The 19,170-nt window shown below is 39.9% G+C and overlaps 1 protein-coding gene across 21 annotated transcripts in view; it reads left to right on the forward strand.

Moving 5' to 3' along the window:
• The window catches only part of YEATS2 (YEATS domain containing 2), a 100,540-nt gene that overhangs the window by 56,286 nt on the left and 25,084 nt on the right, over positions 1-19,170 (forward strand). For 13 of the 21 annotated variants that reach the window (XR_011429093.1, XR_011429091.1, XR_011429094.1 and 10 more), the window contains exons 12-19: positions 1,440-1,598; positions 3,510-3,613; positions 5,385-5,492; positions 5,994-6,176; positions 12,693-12,951; positions 15,624-15,785; positions 17,492-17,676; positions 18,482-18,640. Coding sequence is in view for 16 of the 21 variants with exons in the window: in XM_023623390.2 (XP_023479158.2) it covers positions 1,440-1,598; positions 3,510-3,613; positions 5,385-5,492; positions 5,994-6,176; positions 12,693-12,951; positions 15,624-15,785; positions 17,492-17,676; positions 18,482-18,640 (1,319 nt within the window). In the remaining 5 variants the exon portion in view is untranslated. The remainder of the gene's footprint in view (positions 1-1,439; positions 1,599-3,509; positions 3,614-5,384; positions 5,493-5,993; positions 6,177-12,692; positions 12,952-15,623; positions 15,786-17,491; positions 17,677-18,481; positions 18,641-19,170) is intronic. The other 8 variants (XM_023623396.2, XM_070243352.1, XM_070243353.1 and 5 more) reach the window with 3 other exon arrangements.

The following is a 19,170-nucleotide window of genomic DNA, read 5'->3' on the forward strand; positions in this document are numbered from 1 at the left end:
TGGCTGTACCACCTCAGAACAGACAAGGAAGAGAGTCAATAGAAATGTCTAGCTAGTGGGAGGCTTCCTTATAATGCTTCATTTAAGAAGGGGGAAAAAAGGGAGTCTTTGGTGCTAAAAATAGACAACTAAGCAGGAATATAACCAAAGCCTTTGAAGTTGAAGAAAGGTAAAGAATCTATAATTTGGGCCTGGTCCCATGGCCGAGTGGTTAAGTTCACGCACTCTCCTGCAGGCAGCCCAGTGTTTCATTGGTTCGGATCCTGGGCGGAGACATGGCACTGCTCATCAAAACACGCTGAGGCAGCATCCCACATGCCACAACTAGAAGGACCCACAACGAAGAATATACAACTATGTACCAGGGGGCTTTGGGGAGAAAAAGGAAAAAAAATAATAATAATAATGATAAAATTTTTTTAAATTTAAAGAATGTGTAATTTTACCTGCCAGTTAGAAGCGGTTTGGAACTTGCTGCTTCAGAGGTGGAAGAAGATGAACATATAAATTAGTTTGAAGTTCAGAGAAATTCATGGATGACAAATTTGATCAATGAAGAACAGTTGAGAGGGGCCTGCCTCACGGCCAAGTTGTTAAGTTCGTGTGCTCTGCTTCAGTGGCCCAGGGTTTCGCCGGTTCGGATCCTGGGCGCAGACGTGGTACCGCTCATCAGGCCATGTTCAGGCAGGTGGCATCCCACATGCCACAACTAGAAGGACCCACAACTGAAATATACAACTATGTACTGGGAGGATTTAGGGAGAAAAAGCAATTTAAAAAAAAAAAGATTGGCAACAGTTGTTAGCTCAGGTGCCAATCTTTTAAAAAAAAAAAACAGTTGCGAGTGTTTAATGGTACATTGGTAGCCTTTGAGAGTATTCTGTGGGAACATGAATCTCTCTGGATCGTGGCTGTGACATAGTATTGACAGAGACTTTTGTTTTGAGTGGGTGAATTTCAGAATTTTTTATTGGAAATTAATTGCACATCAAGATTTCTGGTGCCTGAGTCTAGCTGTTCACTTACTAATTTCCTCCCTAATTTTAGTGTCTTTGGGTGTAAACAGTATTATAACAACTTTGAACTGCTTTTTGAACTTTAATGTGCCTACCGTGTGATCTTGTTAAAACGCGGATCTATATTCAGTAGGTCTGGGGTAGGATTTCAGAATCTGTTTCTGACAAGTTCCCGGATGCTGTTGCTGCTGCTGCTGGTCCAGGGATAAGGATGGAGAGAGTGAAACTCCCTAATCCCAGGCCTCAGCTACGCTGCTGCTGCTGCCCAGTACCTGAAACATACAGTTCCGTTCTCTTTTCCCAGTTTGTCACCTTTGTCCTCGTCGCCCTGCCCTTTTTCTGTTACCTTCAGCATCTTCTTAGATAGATTGAATATATCTATTTAGTTTAGTTTCTCTGTCTTTTCTCTTTTTTGTTGTAAAGGTTCCCCTATATCAACTCCAAGTCCATCACCATTGCCTCGAACCCCAACTTCCACTCCAGTCCATGTGAAGCAAGGCACTACCAGCTCTGTTATTAATAATCCTTATGTTATCGTGGACAAGCCGGGACAGGTTATTGGAGCTACCACTCCCACTACAGGTGGGTGTTTCATCAACATTTGTGCAATCCAAAAGAGTTGATCTTTTTTAGAGATGAAATCCTAGCATGAGAATGAAATCTTCATCCATAAACAAGAGGAGGGAATATATAAAAGTAACTCCAGTGCTCTTTCTCTGAGGGAGGATTTGCTTTTTTGTAAAAGTTATATTTTTAGGAATTTACTTAAGTTTTTTCTTTGAAATCTAAAAATTAAAAGTGAGACCTAATTAGTTTTCTTTAAAACAAAAAAGTTTATTTTATTTTCATTTGGAAGACATTCTTGTTGGGCCTGCAAGCAATGTGGTTGTTAACTTTTCCAAATTAAGTTTTAGAACAAGAACAGCTTTGTGAGCCGTATATATTTCTCCCCAGTCAAATAAAAAAGTGATCTTTGCTTTTCTGTGAATAAGATAAATTTTCGTGTGAGAGGGAAACTGATCTCTACAGTTATAGAAAGAGAACTCTAGAATACTTGGATTCACTGTGATTGTCATCATAATCATAGTGATTTTCAGGTTTCTTTGAAGTACTTTCACTAACATTTATTTCCTTCAATTAAATTTTTTAAACACACACTCCTAAGTGTAAACTTACCTATTAGCTTTTACTTCTAATTAAGAGAAATTGCGAAAAGAGAAATGAAGTAAGATATGACTAAGATAATGAGACTGGTTTTTTTTTTTTTTTTGAGGAAGCTTGGCCCTGAGCTAACGTCTGTTGCCAGTCTTCTCTTGTTTTTTTCTCCCCAAAGCCCCAGTACACAGTTGTATATCCTAGTTGTAGGTCATTCTAGTTCTTCTATGTGGGATGCTGCCACAGCTGGCTTGATGAGCAGTGCGTAGGTCTGTGCCCAGGATCCAAACTGGTGAACCCTAAGCTGCCCAAGCAGAGTGCGTGAACTTAACCGCTCAGCTACCGGGCTGGCCCCCTACATATTTGACTTTTTCTTTTTTAAAGATTGGCACCTGAGCTAACATCTGTTGCCAATCTTTTTTTTCTTCTTCTTCTTCTCCCCCTTTACATAGTTGTCTACTCTAGTTGTAGGTCCTTCTAGTTCTGCTATGTGGGATGCCGTCCCAGCATGGCCTAACAAGTGTTGCCATGTCCACGCCCAGGATCTGAACCAACGAGCCCTGGGCCGCCTAAGCAGAGCACGCAAACTTAACCACTCGGCCACAGGCCAGCCCCCATATTTGATTTTTAACACACATGAATGTATGTTGCCTTTCCAAGTAATCTTTTGAGAAAGTTACGTCCTTTAACAATGATTATAATTGTGTAACTTTTAAAAATGCTGCTTTCGGAGATTAGCTAATAGCTTTTTGAATATACTTAGAGATGCCAAATAGATGTCCTTTGAGGATGTTTAGTTTTAGGAATCAGCCAGGAGTCTTTGCAGGGAAGTTTGGTAAAGGGAGTAGGTGATGAAATACTGTTTTCGGTCTCGACTTATTATTGACTGTAGATAATGTGATTTATTCCTATTAGACCTAAAGGTAGTTATGCAGGTGGAGTACAGAGTGTTTAGTGTTGGCAGCATTTTGGAATAGGTATAACTGTCTACCTTGATGGAGCTAGCAGTCCCTTGAATGCATACATTTTGGCACAGTGTTAAATACCCAGTACCATTAGGCTGTACTCTCTCTTTTTGTGTCCATAGCAGAGTGTATAACGTTTCTTACTTCACTACTTCTTCTACACTTCCTTACTAGCTTCTTGTACCTTTTTAGCTTAATAAAGTGTTCAGCTTTGTAGGATGAGTCCTTGAGTGTTTTTCTATAATAATTTCATGATTTTGAGTTCTCAACCTTTAAAAATGAAAAATAAATAGTGGGGAAAGGGGAGGGTGGTAGAAAATGCTTTAAAATTCCATTTTGTAAATTTTACTTTGTTTGTACTTTTGCTTATCAGGAAGTCCTACAAACAAGCTCTCTACTGCCTCTCAGGCCTCCCAAGGAACAGGTTCCCCTATTCCTAAAATTCATGGGAGTAGTTTTGTAACATCTGCTGTCAAGGTAATACTCTTATTGCGTGATTGCTCTTTGCTAGTTTCTGAAGACAGTTTAAACTCAACAAGAATTCGTCAGTCGATAATGCAAATTTCGTAAAGTAGGATCTTAAGCTAGTAAGTATCTTGAAGATCATCTTCTCCAGACTCCCCTACCTTATCCTTGATCTTTTCCTAGTGTAGGAAATGTTTCTCAACACTTCTATCAGTTGGTCACCCAGTGTCTATATGAAAACTTACGATGATGAAGAGGTGGCCTGGTTTTTTTTGGACAGCTTTGTTATAAATTTTTCCTTATAAAAATATTCATCTGTCAGTACATGCCTTTTTGCCTGTATTTGCACCAACGAGGAGTAAATGTATTTCCTTTTCTATGTCACCATTTAGTTAGTTTAAAATAATTCTTATCTTTCCATATGTGTTTTTCTCCCTTCTTCAGAGTAAGAAGTCCTTTGAGGTTTAGAACTTAAGATATGATCTGACTTTTTCAGGTCAGAGTGCTAGATACTTGCCCACTGTTTGGCAGAGACAGTCCCTGTTATTCAACTAATTTGTCCTTGTCATGGCTGCCTTCAGGCAAGAGCCTTTGAGGTACAAACTCCTGTCTGAGAACTCCTGAGAATTCAGAAATCACCTTTACGTGACAAGTGCTAACACAGCGTTTCTTATATTTAGGCGCTTAAAGATTAAAAAAAAATTTTTTTTCTTTTTCTCCCCAAAGCCCCCCAGTACATAGTTGTATATTTTTAGTTGTGGGTCCTTCCAGTTGTGGCATGTGGGATGCCCCCTCAGCACGGCCCGATGAGCGGTGCTACGTCTGCGCCCAGGATGCAAACCGGCAAAACCCTGGGCCGCCGAAGCAGAGCACACGAACCCAACAACTTGGCCACGCGGCCAGCTCCTATTTAGGCACTTAATGTTGATGATACTGAGTAGTTTCCTGGTCCAAGGCGAGGTTTTTCTCTAAATTCAGTGTAATCCGTGAACAGTGTGTTACATGAATGCCTGAACTGTAATAATTCCCTTGAAAGTCTTAATTCTCTGCCAGTCTATTTTTTAATGTTTGTTGATGATCATTTCATTACACTTAAGCAGTTTTCTTAACTTTGTGTCTGCCCTCTAACATTTATTTGTGGCAAATTGCCTCTGAGCTTTGCATTTTGTAGTTGAGAATTAGAAACAAATGACAGTAATTTTGAATGTTGACCTTTGTTGTCTTTATATTTGCTAATTGTTCAAGTTCTTTTTGTTATTTTGTTTTTTAAATCCTTATTGAAGAGTATCCCCATGTCCTGAGTATTTATTTAGAGTGAAAATAACAAATCAAGTTGTGAGTACTATTAGAAGAGAGTATGTACTGAAACACTGTAATGACTGGTTCATTCACTTGTTTCTTTAGTGCTGAGACTCTAGGGGTAGAAAAGGGGTAGAAAAGAAGTAAAATACAGCGCCTGTCCTTTAGTAGCATACCGTCTGGCAGGGGATGAGACCTGCACACCAGTGAGTCAGCCACATATTTAGAGGTGGGGTGATGAGAGTGTTTCCAGCACACAATGGGGCACAGATGGTAGGCTCTTGCCAAATTATAGCTTTTCTTTGCATTTGGTTTCTAAAACAATATTAAAATGCTTGGAAGACTCCAAAGAGTTTTGGGCTTTTTGTTTTTCTAGTTTATCTTGCTAGAGAATGTCACAGGTTTGTATTAAATACAAGTGACTAGAATATCTGAAATCACTCATTTTATCCTAATTGTTGAATATGTGTTTTTACACACACAGCAGGAGGATTCTTTGTTTGCATCTATGCCGCCGCTTTGCCCGATTGGAAGTCACCCTAAGGTTCAAAGCCCCAAACCTGTAACTGGAGGACTTGGAGCTTTCACAAAAGTGAGTGTTTATCAGGGCATCATCACGCAAGTTGATACGGTCTTGCTATGTAATCTTTTTTTTGGCTTGTTGGAATTGATTTACACTGCCCCACAACATGTACCTTTTTAGTGTGTCTCAGTTCTAAGACCAGATCCATTTCTGAGACATGCTTCCATGTATTTAGTGGTGTCCACAGGACAGCTCTTGGAGTCCAGCAAGATGGGAACTTCAGAGAACACAAACGGTCTGTGTGTTTCTCCCTGCTGCCATCTTGCCACCAATACCTGAAACAAATGACTAGATTGAGTTTGCAGATATGCACAATCAAGCCCAGATCCTACTTTGGTCCCTTTGGTAGCTGTTATGAGCCATATTTAAGCAGTGTTTTTACCCTTATGGTGGAATCATTCTTTCCAGACCAAACTTCATTCATTAATTCCTGCAAACAGAATAGCTTCGGATATTAGTAGCTTTTTTTATGGGATCTTTATTCAGTGTCATTATCATGTTTGTTGCAAGGTAATCATCAAACAGGAACCTGGTGAAGCCTCTCACGTGCCCACAACAGGAGCTGCCAGCCAGTCACCCCTCCCTCAGTATGTGACTGTGAAAGGGGGTCACATGATAGCTGTGTCCCCTCAAAAACAGGTCATAACTGCTGGAGAAGGGACTGCCCAGTCACCAAAGATTCAGCCCTCCAAGGTTTGTGTTGGGTCGGGATGGGGACATCAACATGGAAATGAACGTCGTTTGTCTAAACAGTTGACAAGTGCTGAGAACATTCAGGATGACAGGGTTGCTGATCCCAGAAAACCTATAGCTGAAAGCCCCATTGGAAAAGCAAGGCAGTTGCTGTTAAACCCGTCTGCTCTTGCAGTAGTCATTGACAAGAGCAGGGCCGTGTGTTATAGAGGCTCCAGGAGCAGTCGAAGAGGCAAAGGGACGCTCTGTTCTCTCTGGCAGTGAGGGTGGTTGACTTCATGGACACATCTCTCCACTTGATTCAGGCCTAAAATGGTAACTGACAGGACCAAGGTTTACTGTTTTACTTGTTTATTTCTGATAGGAGAGTGCTATAGTTTACATCTTTGATGTTCAGGCTGGGTGATCTGTTTAATGATTCTTGGCTCTTCAGAGAGTTTGTTTTCTTTATAGTTTGTAGGTGTGGGGAATCGATGTATTGGGAGAGCTGTGAAGTAGTTCATAGCTCCATGCTTTCCTGCATCAGTTGTGCTTATGAGTGTCTGTGCACGTCAGCCTCTTATTTATAGACCATCTATAACCCTCAAACAACCTTGCAAGGTGGATATTTTCACCCCCATTTTACAAATGAGGCAGCTGTGACGCTGAGAGGTTAGGCAACTGCCTTGAGAGCATATAGCTATTAAGTGACAGAAGATTTGAACTCAGGCCTGCCAACTTCAAAACTCCCCATTCCAGAACTAATTAAAATGTGTGAGTCATTCTCTGTAACCTAAACATGCTTTTAGAACATCCAGAGTTAAAGCATCTCACTTTTTGGTCAGATATAGTCTAAAGCTATTAAGAATATTATGTGAAATGTTTGTTTTTCAACTTGAAAGCCACCCTATCTCGAGAAAGAGTGAATTGTTTTGAGAGGAATGCTTTAAAATAGAAAAAGGTTTTCGATATTTTGATTAGTCTGGATAGCTACATGTGAATTGAGATAAAATTTCATAGTGTTATACGTAGTTCTAAAATCTGTAAGAGTCCATTAATCACTTGCCCAAACTTATCAGGTCATAAGACTCATCTGATAATTAAAAATATATAGATACTGAGGCCCCCTCATCTCAAACTTATTGAGTCAGCATCTTCTTGGGGGCCCTGAGAATCTGAATTTTTAACAAGCTCCCCTCCTGTCTCATGATTAGGCAGATTTAGGAACCGTGGAGCTAGCATCAAATTTGACTTTGGGGCTTCCATAGCCAAAATTACTAAGATGGGCACCCCCAGCTGCTTCCTAGTGCCCCCTCTGTTGTTTGGCCGCAGGAGTCAGCATTTGTGGAAGTTTTTTTGTGAATCAGTTATTGTCTTCTGGACTTCCTACTCAGACACATCCTGTGAGTTCTTCACAATCTATTTTGCTTCACCCAGAGATACTTGGCATTACTGATTTAGGTTTTTGAATCAAAGTAGCATTGCTCTTTATGCTCAGAAGCTCTGGGTAAGTTAGTTTCCACTTTCTGCCACTTTGCATTTTGCAAATCTACTCATCCAGTAATGCTGAGCAACTGTATTAGCTTTTTTGTCACATTGCCACCTACCTAATGGCAATGTAAGACTAAGAGAAAGTGGGTGATTTGTGCTAGATTGCCCTGAATAAAGGTAAAGGTCACCTGAGAAGAAAAGCCACAGGAGAGTGTGAAGGAACTGCAAAGAAACAGTAGAGCATGAGAAAAGACATCACTGTTTATCCTGGAAATTTAGTACCTGCCTTGGACTTGAGATAAGGAGCTGTCTGCAAGGACAGACTGTCCTGGTTGTTGCTCAGGTGCATTCCTAGAAACTGTGCCACCGCCCAGAAGAGAACAAAATGGTACTGTTTGCCTGCCATACAACTTGGGCACAAGGGAAACACAGCTTGTCTTTTTCATGAAAGTGGAGAGAGCTGCTGCTTTTAATATGAAAAGGAACCACTGAGGAATTAGTGGGTTCACGTGGGAAGGAATCAGTGCGGTAGAGAAAAGATTGTGAGCTTTGGAATTAGGGCTTGTCACACATCTCAGATCTCAACCACTCATTTCTTGTGTGACCTGCTCAGAACCTTATTTTTTTCATCTAGTGAAAGAGAATAGGACCGTCTGTCTATCAGAGTGTAGGATTAGAGGTCATTGTATATGAAGGACCTAGCGAGAGGAACTGCTCGGTAAATGACGGAAGCTGATGTTGTGTGTCTGGACAAGTTCTAGGCGGTATCCATGCATGAGCACCTTGGTGATAGTTATTAAGTACTGAATTGTAATTGGCTGCATTTTTCAGTGTCTGGGTAGAAAATCACGTGTATAGAATCCTCACCTTCAGGCTGCTAAGGTAAATTCTGACTTGCAAAGGTCTGTACAGGGCACCGGGAGGGTGGAAATAGGAACATTGAATCAAACCATCAGTCAAAGTGAAGTATTTACAACAATACAGGACAAAGGGTGTCTGCTTTCTGGAATTTGAAGGAAATTAGGAATACAGAGAGAAGTATTGTGGAATGGGAAGAGGAGAAGTGTTGGTAGGGTTCAGGTTCTAGGTCAAAATGTTGTATTGTTAAAAAAAAGAAAAACTAATGTGGGATTATAGTGTCCTGCTTAAGAGCCTGCCTTGTGATGTCCTAAGACAGCTGTGTGTGGGGCTTTCCCCAACAGAATGCCAGACTTCCTCATTCTCCTCAGTTTTTTAGGAGAAAGGGAGTGGGGTTGGGGAGTTCATCTTGTGAGTCTGTGCTTTGAGTGTATCAACTCTGCTAATAAAAACTGCCCTCCTGTGGCCAACTTGGAATACCACGTTTTATTTGGCTCTCGGAGAGATTAAGTATGTCATATTCTGGAAATTTTGAAGCAGTTGAGTCTGAGGATAGAGGTTGGCACAAAGAGGGAGAAGCAAGTCAGATGCGTGGAATTTTAGGAAAGAAATTAAATAGGTCCGATATGTATGTATTGTTTTCCTTTAAGATGTTTGCTTTTCTCATTAGCTTAGGAATGTAAAAATAGACTGTAATTTAACTTATACAATAGATTATTATGTTTGATTTATTTAGGAAATGTGTTGTCTTGGGGAAAAATATTCGACGACTATAACAGAAATCCAAAAAACAGAGGCTTAAATAAGCTTATTTCTCTCACACATGAAAGACCTGTGGATCGTTCTAGTGTGTTGGTTCCGTAATCATCAAGAATCTAGACTCTTCTCATTGCTCTGCCATTCTCAAAATTTTGTTTTCAGCTGGTGGGCTAAGATAGTCACTTCATCTCATGCCACATGTTCACTTTTCTGGTCAGCAGGAAGAGGGAAAGGGAAAGGGGAGGCGTAACCCAAAAGTTAACCACTCATCACTTGCATTCACATCCCTTTAGCCAGAAATCAGACAGCCAGACCTAGGTGTGAGGAGCCTGGGAAATACAGTCAGTGTTCCACGTGGCCATGTCCCTGGCTGAAAACTGGGGACTCTGACTATATGAGAGAGAAGCAAAGATGGATATTGGGGTTTAACTGGCAGTCTGCCATACCCCAAAAATGTTTTTCTACTTTAAAAACTTTTTTTTTGATAAATGCAGACAAGTTCTTGATTAGTAAGAAGAGTTTATATACCTCCACATCTCTAAGGGGAATGACTGCCCAGCTCTTCAGCCACGGCAGCACTCTCTTTTGCCCAGAGAATGAGGCTCAGATAGTTAGAATAAAGAGATTTGGGTAATCATAAGGGGTTGTTTTAACCAAGCCAGGATAGGTGGGAGAATTTCTCTTCTCCATTCTAGGTCAACTTGCTTTTTCTTTTCATTGGTTCTTTGATACTTTTGTTTCTTCCTTCTTTCTTTCCCTCCTTCCTTAAACTTTCATAAAAGTGGAGAGACTATTATAATGTATCCTATGTGCCCATTACCCAATTTCAATTATCAGCATTTTGCTAATCTTATTTCTCTTCCTAGAATATTTTAAAGCAGATACCAGATGTTACATACTTTAATTTCTATTGGATTAACTGAATCTAGAGTTTAAGATCAAGGTCCTCTGCCCTGGCCATCGCTGAAGACAGTGACAAATGTTTGTTCTGTGGCTCTCGCTATCCTGAGTCTTGAGGTAGCCTCACAGATTACCATTCTTCAGTTAATAATAACGAGTGTTATGGTTAACAGCACCTGTCATTTACTATGTGCATCTTGTTGGCTAGGCATTTTATAAACTTACTCTCATTTACGCCTCATGATCTTATGAGTTAAATATTATTATCCATGTTTTATAGATGATCCATATTTATATAGATTTTATAGTGTCTAAAGGTAAAGCTCAGAGAGGTTAAATAACTTATCTAGTTACTAACTGGTCACACAAAACTGGGAAACCAGGTCTCACAGCTTATAGAAGTCTGTATTCTTTTCTCTTTGCACTGTGGCTTATAACGTTTGATTAGGGGACCATTTTCTTTACATCAGCCATATTTTCCAAGCACAGGCAAGTATCTTTTACTATATTCATATTTCTTTGAAAAGAAATCATGTATGATTTGGTAACTATTTAACCTAAAAATCCCATTCGTCAATTGCATGTGGTTTATCATTTTGTTTCACTAAGTAACTATTTTTTAATTTACAAAGATTCTAAAATTTCAGTAAAATACAAAGAATAATATAATCAACACCCACATATCTTCTACCCTGAATTAACATGTTCATATTTACTTCAAATCATTTTTTCTCTGAATAAAACATGACTGGTAAAGTTGAAGTCTACTTTGTCCTTCCCAAAAGCAGCACTATCAAGAATTTGGATGTGTAGCTTTCTAGTCCATACTCTTATTACAATAAATACATAGCCATAAATAGTGTGTGATGTTTTTCGGGTTTTTTTTTTTTGAAGATTTATATAAAACATATTTATACTCCTATTTTTCTGCAGCTCCCCTTTCACTCAATGTTTGTACTTTCAACGTCTGTTGATGTTGAGATATACAGTTCTAGTTCATTCATGTATTCTATTTTATTGTGCGTGTTTCTTATTCGACAGTTTATCCATTCCTCTATTTGTAGACATTAAGATCATTTACAGTCTTTTGGAATTACAAATAGCACTACCGTGGACATTCCGTGTATGTTCCCTTGAGCACACCTCTAAGAGTTCTCTAGGATATGTTCCTAAAAGGAGAATGGCTACACCACGGGGTGTGTGAATTTTCATTTTTAGTAGACGTGCCAGTCCTCTCTAGAGTGGCTGTACAAATTTACCTTTCTACCAGCAGTGAACAAAAGCTCCTGTTTCCCCATATCTTCTAGCCACTTCTTGGTATTATCAGACTTAAATTTTTCCCCTCCAATCTGATGGGTGAAAAATACTTCCTACTTTATCTTTTTTGTGTTTAGAAGTCAGATCTTTTGCCACTTTTTTAACCTTATAAAAGTCTTTCCATCTAGTTTCTGGTGAGATGTTCTTTTTATGAAATAAAGAACTGGGAGTAGGAACACTGCCCGAATTTGCCATTTGTTAAATTTTTTCTTCTAATTTAACATCCTCCTATTATCTTTGTTTTAAAAGAGCTCTGTAATATTTTCTCACTTGAAAGATTTAACTTTACAGTTTTTTCAAAACCAGATATTTCTAACTTTCATAATCTGGATACTGGGATCTTTTTTTTAAAAAATTCAGTTAAATATTCTTCTTGCTTATACTTTTTCTTTTTTAATCAAATATCTACCATCAAGGAAAGGAAAGATTAGAAATATATAGACAAAGATAACTTGTCTTAAAAATCACCTGGAAGAGGTGTCACATATTTAATAAATTATGTGAATTGTTAGGAGTTCTAGAGATGAAGAGATAATTATTTCAGATAAGGATAATATAGAAGGGGTTGCTGAAGAGGTGATATTTTAAAGGATATAGTGGGGTTTATAGTTCATATATGAGAATGTTTTTACTCAGTTTTTCATATTGTGAAGTTTAAAATTACCTACATATTCACACAATATGTAGTGAAAAGTTTACATAGATTATGATGTATCTATTCTATTATTTAGTCATCTAGAAATGTTTTTAAAAAGTAATAACATTGGAAACTTATAATATGATTTTAAATTTAAAAATTACAAAACTGTATGTGTGATCCTAATCTGTGTTTTAAAATGTACATTAAGGAAATTGGAAGTAAATACATTAAAAATATTAATAGATTATTTTTGGATGAGTAAAATTTTTTTTCTGTATTTTCTAAATTTTCTATAAAAAAGATTCCTTTTCATAGTTAAAGTAAGTTATAGATAGTAGCCAAGGTTAAGACAAAAACAATAACCTTTTATTATTATAATATCCGAAATGTAAGCTGTTTTGCTGTGAGGCGTCACATCTGTCAGGGGTCGCATTCCTAGACGATTAAATTCGACTCCAGGTATTCTGTCTAGGCCTTTGCCTTGTTCTTTGCTAGAACAGAGTGGCTGTTCTGTTCTAAGAGCTCCGGAGAGGACTATGAGGCACTGCTGGACTCTCCTCTATTTTGAACAGGTTGTTGGGGTGCCAGTTGGGTCTACTCTGCCTTCAACAGTGAAACAGGCTGTGGCAATCAGTGGTGGCCAAATCCTCGTAGCCAAGGCCAGTTCTTCTGTCGCCAAAGCAGTTGGTCCAAAGCAAGTTGTGACCCAAGGAGTTGCCAAAGCAATTGTGAGTGGAGGTGGAGGAACCATTGTTGCTCAGCCGGTCCAAGCCTTAACCAAGGCCCAGGTCACTGCTGCCGGCCCTCAGAAGAGTGGATCCCAGGGTTCAGGTAACTGATGCTAATTGGGGGCCCTTTGAGCAGCAGCCCCTTCTAAAACATTCTTTGCTAGTGATCTTTTTTGGTGTTTGTTCTGTCTGGGAAATCTAGTAGGTTGATGCTATAAGGACTGTGTGAAAGCGTGTTAATCTTTTTCATGTAACATTTACATAGAGGTCTGTAAGTAGTTTGCTTTAAGTTTTCGTGCATGTATGTTTTAGGAAGAATAATAAAAATAGAGGATATTTCTTGATACTGCTTTTAGATCTGAAGAATAATTCTCATTTGTACTCATCTCCACTTTGGGTTGTATTTCAGGCTTAAAATCATGGTATGGTCACTTGCCAGCAGCACTTTGAGATGCTTGACTAACGCATTCTCTACCAAACAAAAGTTTAAACACCTTGAAGGTGTTTTAGGCCTTGATATGTCATTTCTGTGAGGGCATGAAAAAATATACCTAAGATATTAGATATTTACTAATTTTTGAAGGTCTTGATGAGTCTAAAGAATTGTTCAGTGAGTTAGAAGGATAGAAGGTAATGGGTGTCCAAAATAAAGATTTCAGAGGTGATGAATTGCTGGTGATGACAGAGTTCATTTGTGGTGTTGAAAATGAGTGCTTGAGATGGATTGGAAGAAATGATCTTGGAGTTTAGAAGATCAAGCAGCTAAAAAGCCAGAGGGTTAATACGTCATCTACAGGGGCATCACCAAGAATGACAGTCTTTAGCCTAGAGAGCAAGGCTATGAGTCAGGAGTCACTCTTTCGCAAATGAGGGGAGACGACTGGGAGTTCAGTAAATGAGAGCAGAAAAGAGAGGGATAAGATGGGATGGCCAAGCATGAGCCTCGCAGGAGCCTGGATTTTTTTTTTTTCTGGAGTGAGGTATGATAATGGTCTGAAAGCCAAACTGGAGAGCAAAAAGGCTCCTCTCTGGTCACGGCTCTAAGAAATTGAAGTGAGATGACAAACAGCCCTAGCTAAAGGGGCTGCTGGGGAAGTCATATCTTCAGAGGACTGACAGGTTTAATTACCACAAAAAGTGATAATGTTCAAAGAGGCTGAGGTTCTAGAGGTATGATGACCACAGCAGGGATTCTGGGGAGTATGATGAAGGAGTGTGGGAAGGAGGAAGGGAAGAGGAGATTGGTTCGGATCAGGAACTCTGAGCAATGTGAAGATGGGACTCCGCGTGTGCATGGCCGACCAGAGAGGTTTGTGCTTTTGGCATGGCTGAGATGCACAATGCACAGTGTGTAAGAGGAGGTTGGTTCTGGTAAATGGAGAGGGATGGCACTCAGTTTTAACGTTAATCCCTCATATTTGGGGCAGCTTCCAGGGTTCCTGCTTCCCAAAGCTTTGCACAGTGAGGTAGTAACAGGAGGACTAGTCCAGCGGGCTGGAAGGGCTGTGAGAGTCCTTTCCCTGTGGTGACTCATGGTTCTACAGGTTCCCTGTCATGGAGACTTGAATTCAAAGTAACTGTAGAAAATGCCATGTGTAAGACTCATGTTTAGAGGTTTTAAGCCGTGTGCATCAAGAAGTAAATTCTAAGGGGTCAGTGAAAGCTCTTTGACGTAGGTGAAACTTTAAAAAGAGGAATTATAGAGGCCAGCCCCGTGGCCGAGTGGTTAAGTTCGTGCACTCGACTTTGTCACCCCAGGGTTTCACCAGTTCGGATCCTGGGCGCAGGCATGGCACCGCTTATCAGGCCAAGCTGAGGCGGCGTCCCACATGCCACAACTAGAGGCATTTACAACTAGAATATATAACTATGTACTTGCGGGCTTTGGGGAGAAGAAAAAAAAGAGGAAGATTGGCAACAGATGTTAGCTCAGGGCCAGGTTTTTAAAAAAAAAAAAAGAGAAATTATAGTTTCATAGTATATGTGCCAGTTGTTGACCATAGCATTTTTTAGCTATTAGAAAGTGAGGGAGGCGGCCAAGTGGTTGAGTTCACGCGCTCCGCTTCAGCAGCCCAGGGTTTCACCGGTTCCAATCCTGGGCACCAACATGGCACCATTCATCAGGCCATACTGAGGTGGCGTCCCACATGCCACAACTAGAAGGACCCACAACTAAAATATACAACTATGTGCCAGGGGGATTTGGGGAGAAAAAGCAGAAAGAAAAAAAAATGAAGAAGAAGATTGGCAACAGTTGTTAGCTCAGGTGCCAATCTTTAAAAAAAAAGAAAAAAGAAAGTGAGGGTGGCTAGAAGTCTTGTTTCAAATCAGGTTCATCCATTACTAGAAATTGACTAAAGGGGCTTTAAACAAATGGGGAAAATTTGTCTTCATCCACAGGTAGGGTGATTATTTCATTGATCGTATGAAGCCCAGTACTTTGAGAGTAAAAAGAGTCGCTGTTATAGGTGTAAACTGAAACTGTTCTGGGCAGACTGGGACATAAGGTCACCCTATTTATATACAGATATAATTTCCCTTATAGTTTATAGTAGACTTTTCTAGTATGTAAATTATTTTTTAATTAGCAAGGTATTTAAGAATATCAGTCTTTAAAGTATTGTACATCTAGGAAACAAACTGTAGAGTTTACTGTTTGTTAGTGTTTTTTACTAAGTATTTTATTACTCTGTGTTTTAATTTTGGGCATAGCATTGCCCTCAGTTCCAATGTATCTTACTGTTTTTCCTCTTACTTTTTTCTTTACCATTTTAGTAATGGCAACATTGCAGCTACCAGCCACTAATTTGGCCAACTTGGCAAACTTGCCTCCTGGCACTAAACTCTACCTTACCACAAACAGCAAGAACCCCTCGGGAAAAGGAAAACTGCTGCTGATCCCTCAAGGAGCCATCCTGCGCGCCACCAACAGTGCTAGTTAGTCCACCATTAAGTCATTGGGTTCTTGGGTCTCTGGGTATGTTCATCTCCTCCACCAGAGGGGCAGTTCTTAGCTGTTTTGGGAAGTATTTCCATAATTCTATTTGTCTTTTTTGCCCAAATGGATTTTAAACCTATACATAATTTAACTAGGTGTGGGTATACAGTCTTAGGAGGTGACACTTATTTTGGGTTTATCTACTCCGAGTTTGGGATCAGGAACAAATTATCTACCCAGAGTTTGGGATCAGGACAAATTACAGTGGAGAGGTATGGCTGCTGAGCCTGTGTTGGGAGAAAAGTGTCTATATGAACTGTAAATGAAGAAGAATTCTTCGTTTCAATGGTATCTGAAAACCAGTGGCACCTGGAGAGAAGGTAGTTGGAGCCACTTTTATTTTGATGGGGATAGGAATAGGATTGAAATCAAGGGCTCTGCCTGCCATTATTTAGATGTGTATCCTGAGTTTGCCAGGTTTGGAGACGGAAAGAGAAATACAGGCTCATCCTTAGTGTTTAAGTCACAGCCCCAAGGAAATGAGGTGGTTTACCTAGACTTATATGAACTTTGCTTTGACATGTAGAGAAAAACAACTTGGATAGTGTTGAAAAGGAAAGGGTAAAAGGCATTATTTCCCTCTGAATCAGAAGTAATAATTTGTATAGCAGTCAGGTTGGTTAGAAGTTAGCCACTCTTGGTGCCGGCCCGGTGGCGCAGCCATTAAGTGCACATGTTCCACTTCGGTGGCCCGGGTCTCACCGGTTCAGATCCCAGGTGCAGACATGGACCGTTTGGCAAGCCATGCTGTGGTAGGCATCCCACATATAAAGTAGAGGAAGATGGGCACGAATGTTAGCTCAGGGCCAGTCTTCCTCAGCAAAAAGAGGAGGATTGGCAGCAGATGTTAGCTCAGGGCTAATCTTCCTCAAAAAAAAAAGAAAAGAAAAGTTAGCCACTCTTGCCAAAATGCAGTGTTTAAGCTCATCACCATTTTGTTTACTGATTATAATGAGTGATTTCCACACTCTCACGCCGGTATTTTTTCCTCATACCTAAGCAATGGTCTACCAAAAAGTAACTATGTAGGAAAAGGATAATGTAAGTATTCCAAAATTTATCCAAAGAGCTACTTAGATTTTCGTTTATATGTATTATGTCACCGAAGGGGAAATAAAAAGGGTTTGAAGGCTTTAAAGTAGAATTTGAAAAGCAGAAAAGAATGGGGCCCTGGAGTCTTTAAACTATGAGGAAAGTCTTAATTTTTTCCAAGGCAGAGGGAGACAGAAGAAGAGAACTATAAAATTACACTAAATTTCAGCAGTTTCACTGAAATCATATCAGATGCCAAAAGGTGTGGAAGCATTTCTCTGAGCACAGAGCAGTGGTTAGAAAATGTCAGCCTCACTCTCTTGATCTCCCACAACTAAGTCAAAACACCTGTCAGAGATAAGTTCTTCATCATGTTCAGAGCTGAACTAGTCAACTGTCACGCAGTTGACAGTAAATAAATTTCAGTCTTCAGCTCTGGGACGTTCTCCTCACTCTTATTGCGGAAGACGTATTTTACCAAAAAGGAGGAGGAAGATAGGGAAGGGAAGGGATGGTGCTGTACAGGAAACATCTCTCTGGGCTCCTCTGTTTTTTCTGGTAAGCCTTTTCTTAATACTTTTTATGATACTGCTGTCATTCTTCATGTTTTCAGACCTCCAGTCTGGCTCAGCTGCCGGTAGTGGTGGAGGAGGAGGCGGCGGTGGTGGCAGTGGTGGTGGCAGTGGCAGCAGTGGAGGAGGAGGAGGAGGAACGGGAGGAGCCCAAAGCCCCGCCGGCCCTGGGGGGCTGTCCCAGCACCTGACCTACACCTCGTACATCCTCAAGCAGACTCCTCAGGTCTGGTCATTTGTGACTGGTATCTTTTAAACTATTTAGTTATTTAAAAACTGCCTTTAATTTCAATGGATTTACCTGTCCACCTCTGGAATTGGGGGTCAGTACTAACATTTTAGCCATGTTATAAATCTGTATTCTTTGGGGCTTGTTTTGAAGAAGAGCAAAGAGAGATTCAGAAAGACTTAAGTAACTTATCCAAGATCTCTCTGCTAAGCTAGTGGTAGAGTTTGGATTTAAACCCACATCTCTCTGGTTTAAGAAAGATTAAAAGAAAGATTTTTGCTATGCTACTGCCTCCCAAATCCATGAGGTAATGAATAATATTAATGTACAGTTGAAAATTGTCTCTTAGAAAAGAGTAACCAGGGAGATAGTGTCAAGTTATGGTATTTGGAGTTAGGTTGGATTTAAGATTAGGAGCAGGTTTCTACCTTCTTTCCCCTTTCGCTAAGTCTTGGCTCCCCTCTAAGGAGGGTCATGGAATTTAGGTTCCAGACGTTCTTATTGAGAAGGATGCATAGTTATCAGTCTGAATGATTAAATCCAGCTTTGAGGACTAGATTGTAAAACCTGAGCTTCCAGCAGTCGGCTCTGTAACTACTCTGCGAAGTTTGAGAAGTAGGGGTAAGTGTTGGTAGTGACACTGAGAGCAGAGCTCTTCTTTTCATTGATTTTGACTGAGTTGCAGAATTGAAGGGGAGCATTGTAGCTTGCAACATGGGACCTTGTCATTTAAAGGATCAGAGCAAGCCATTTGAACTTAACAAATTACTGATTAAATTATTGGTCTTTGTTTCTAACTTAGGGCACCTTTTTAGTTGGCCAGCCGTCACCCCAGACATCTGGAAAACAGCTGACTACTGGGTCAGTGGTCCAGGGAACACTGGGAGTCAGCACATCTTCTGCACAAGGACAGCAAACATTAAAAGTCATCTCTGGACAAAAAACTACTTTGTTTACCCAGGTAAATACACACTCACCTGTGTCCCTGCCAAATACATGGTTATGGTGGTTATGGCATTTATTTAAATATTTACAGCTTATCTCTTGCCACAAAGAAATTATGGTTACATAAGAAAACAAACATTAAAGTATAGACAAATAGGAATAAAATCTTGAGATTTCGGAAAAGAGAATGAGAAGATAATGCCAGAGAGTTATTTAGATATGCAAACAGTAATGTCCTGTATAGTTAATAAAATTAGCCAAAGCAGAATGAGAAGCAATGAGCAGTTATAAAATTCACACTATTTGTGATAGGAAAAGAAAATAACCACATAATATTTCGTAAGAAGAAACAAAGGTTTTCTTGCCCCTTCACTCTAAAATTTCTCTGGTGGGGCTTCGTATAGGAGATTCTGAATGGTGTAATAGGTGATTTCAGCCACAGTATCTGTATAGTAACTAAATGCTGCATGGGGCTTGGTGCATGTTTTCACAGCGTTCTTTAGTATAAGCCATAGAATAATGACAGGAAGTTTTAACTGGGCGAGG

The sequence above is a fragment of the Equus caballus genome, chromosome 19, assembly GCF_041296265.1.
Source record: "Equus caballus isolate H_3958 breed thoroughbred chromosome 19, TB-T2T, whole genome shotgun sequence".
In the NCBI taxonomy this organism is placed as follows: domain Eukaryota; kingdom Metazoa; phylum Chordata; class Mammalia; order Perissodactyla; family Equidae; genus Equus; species Equus caballus.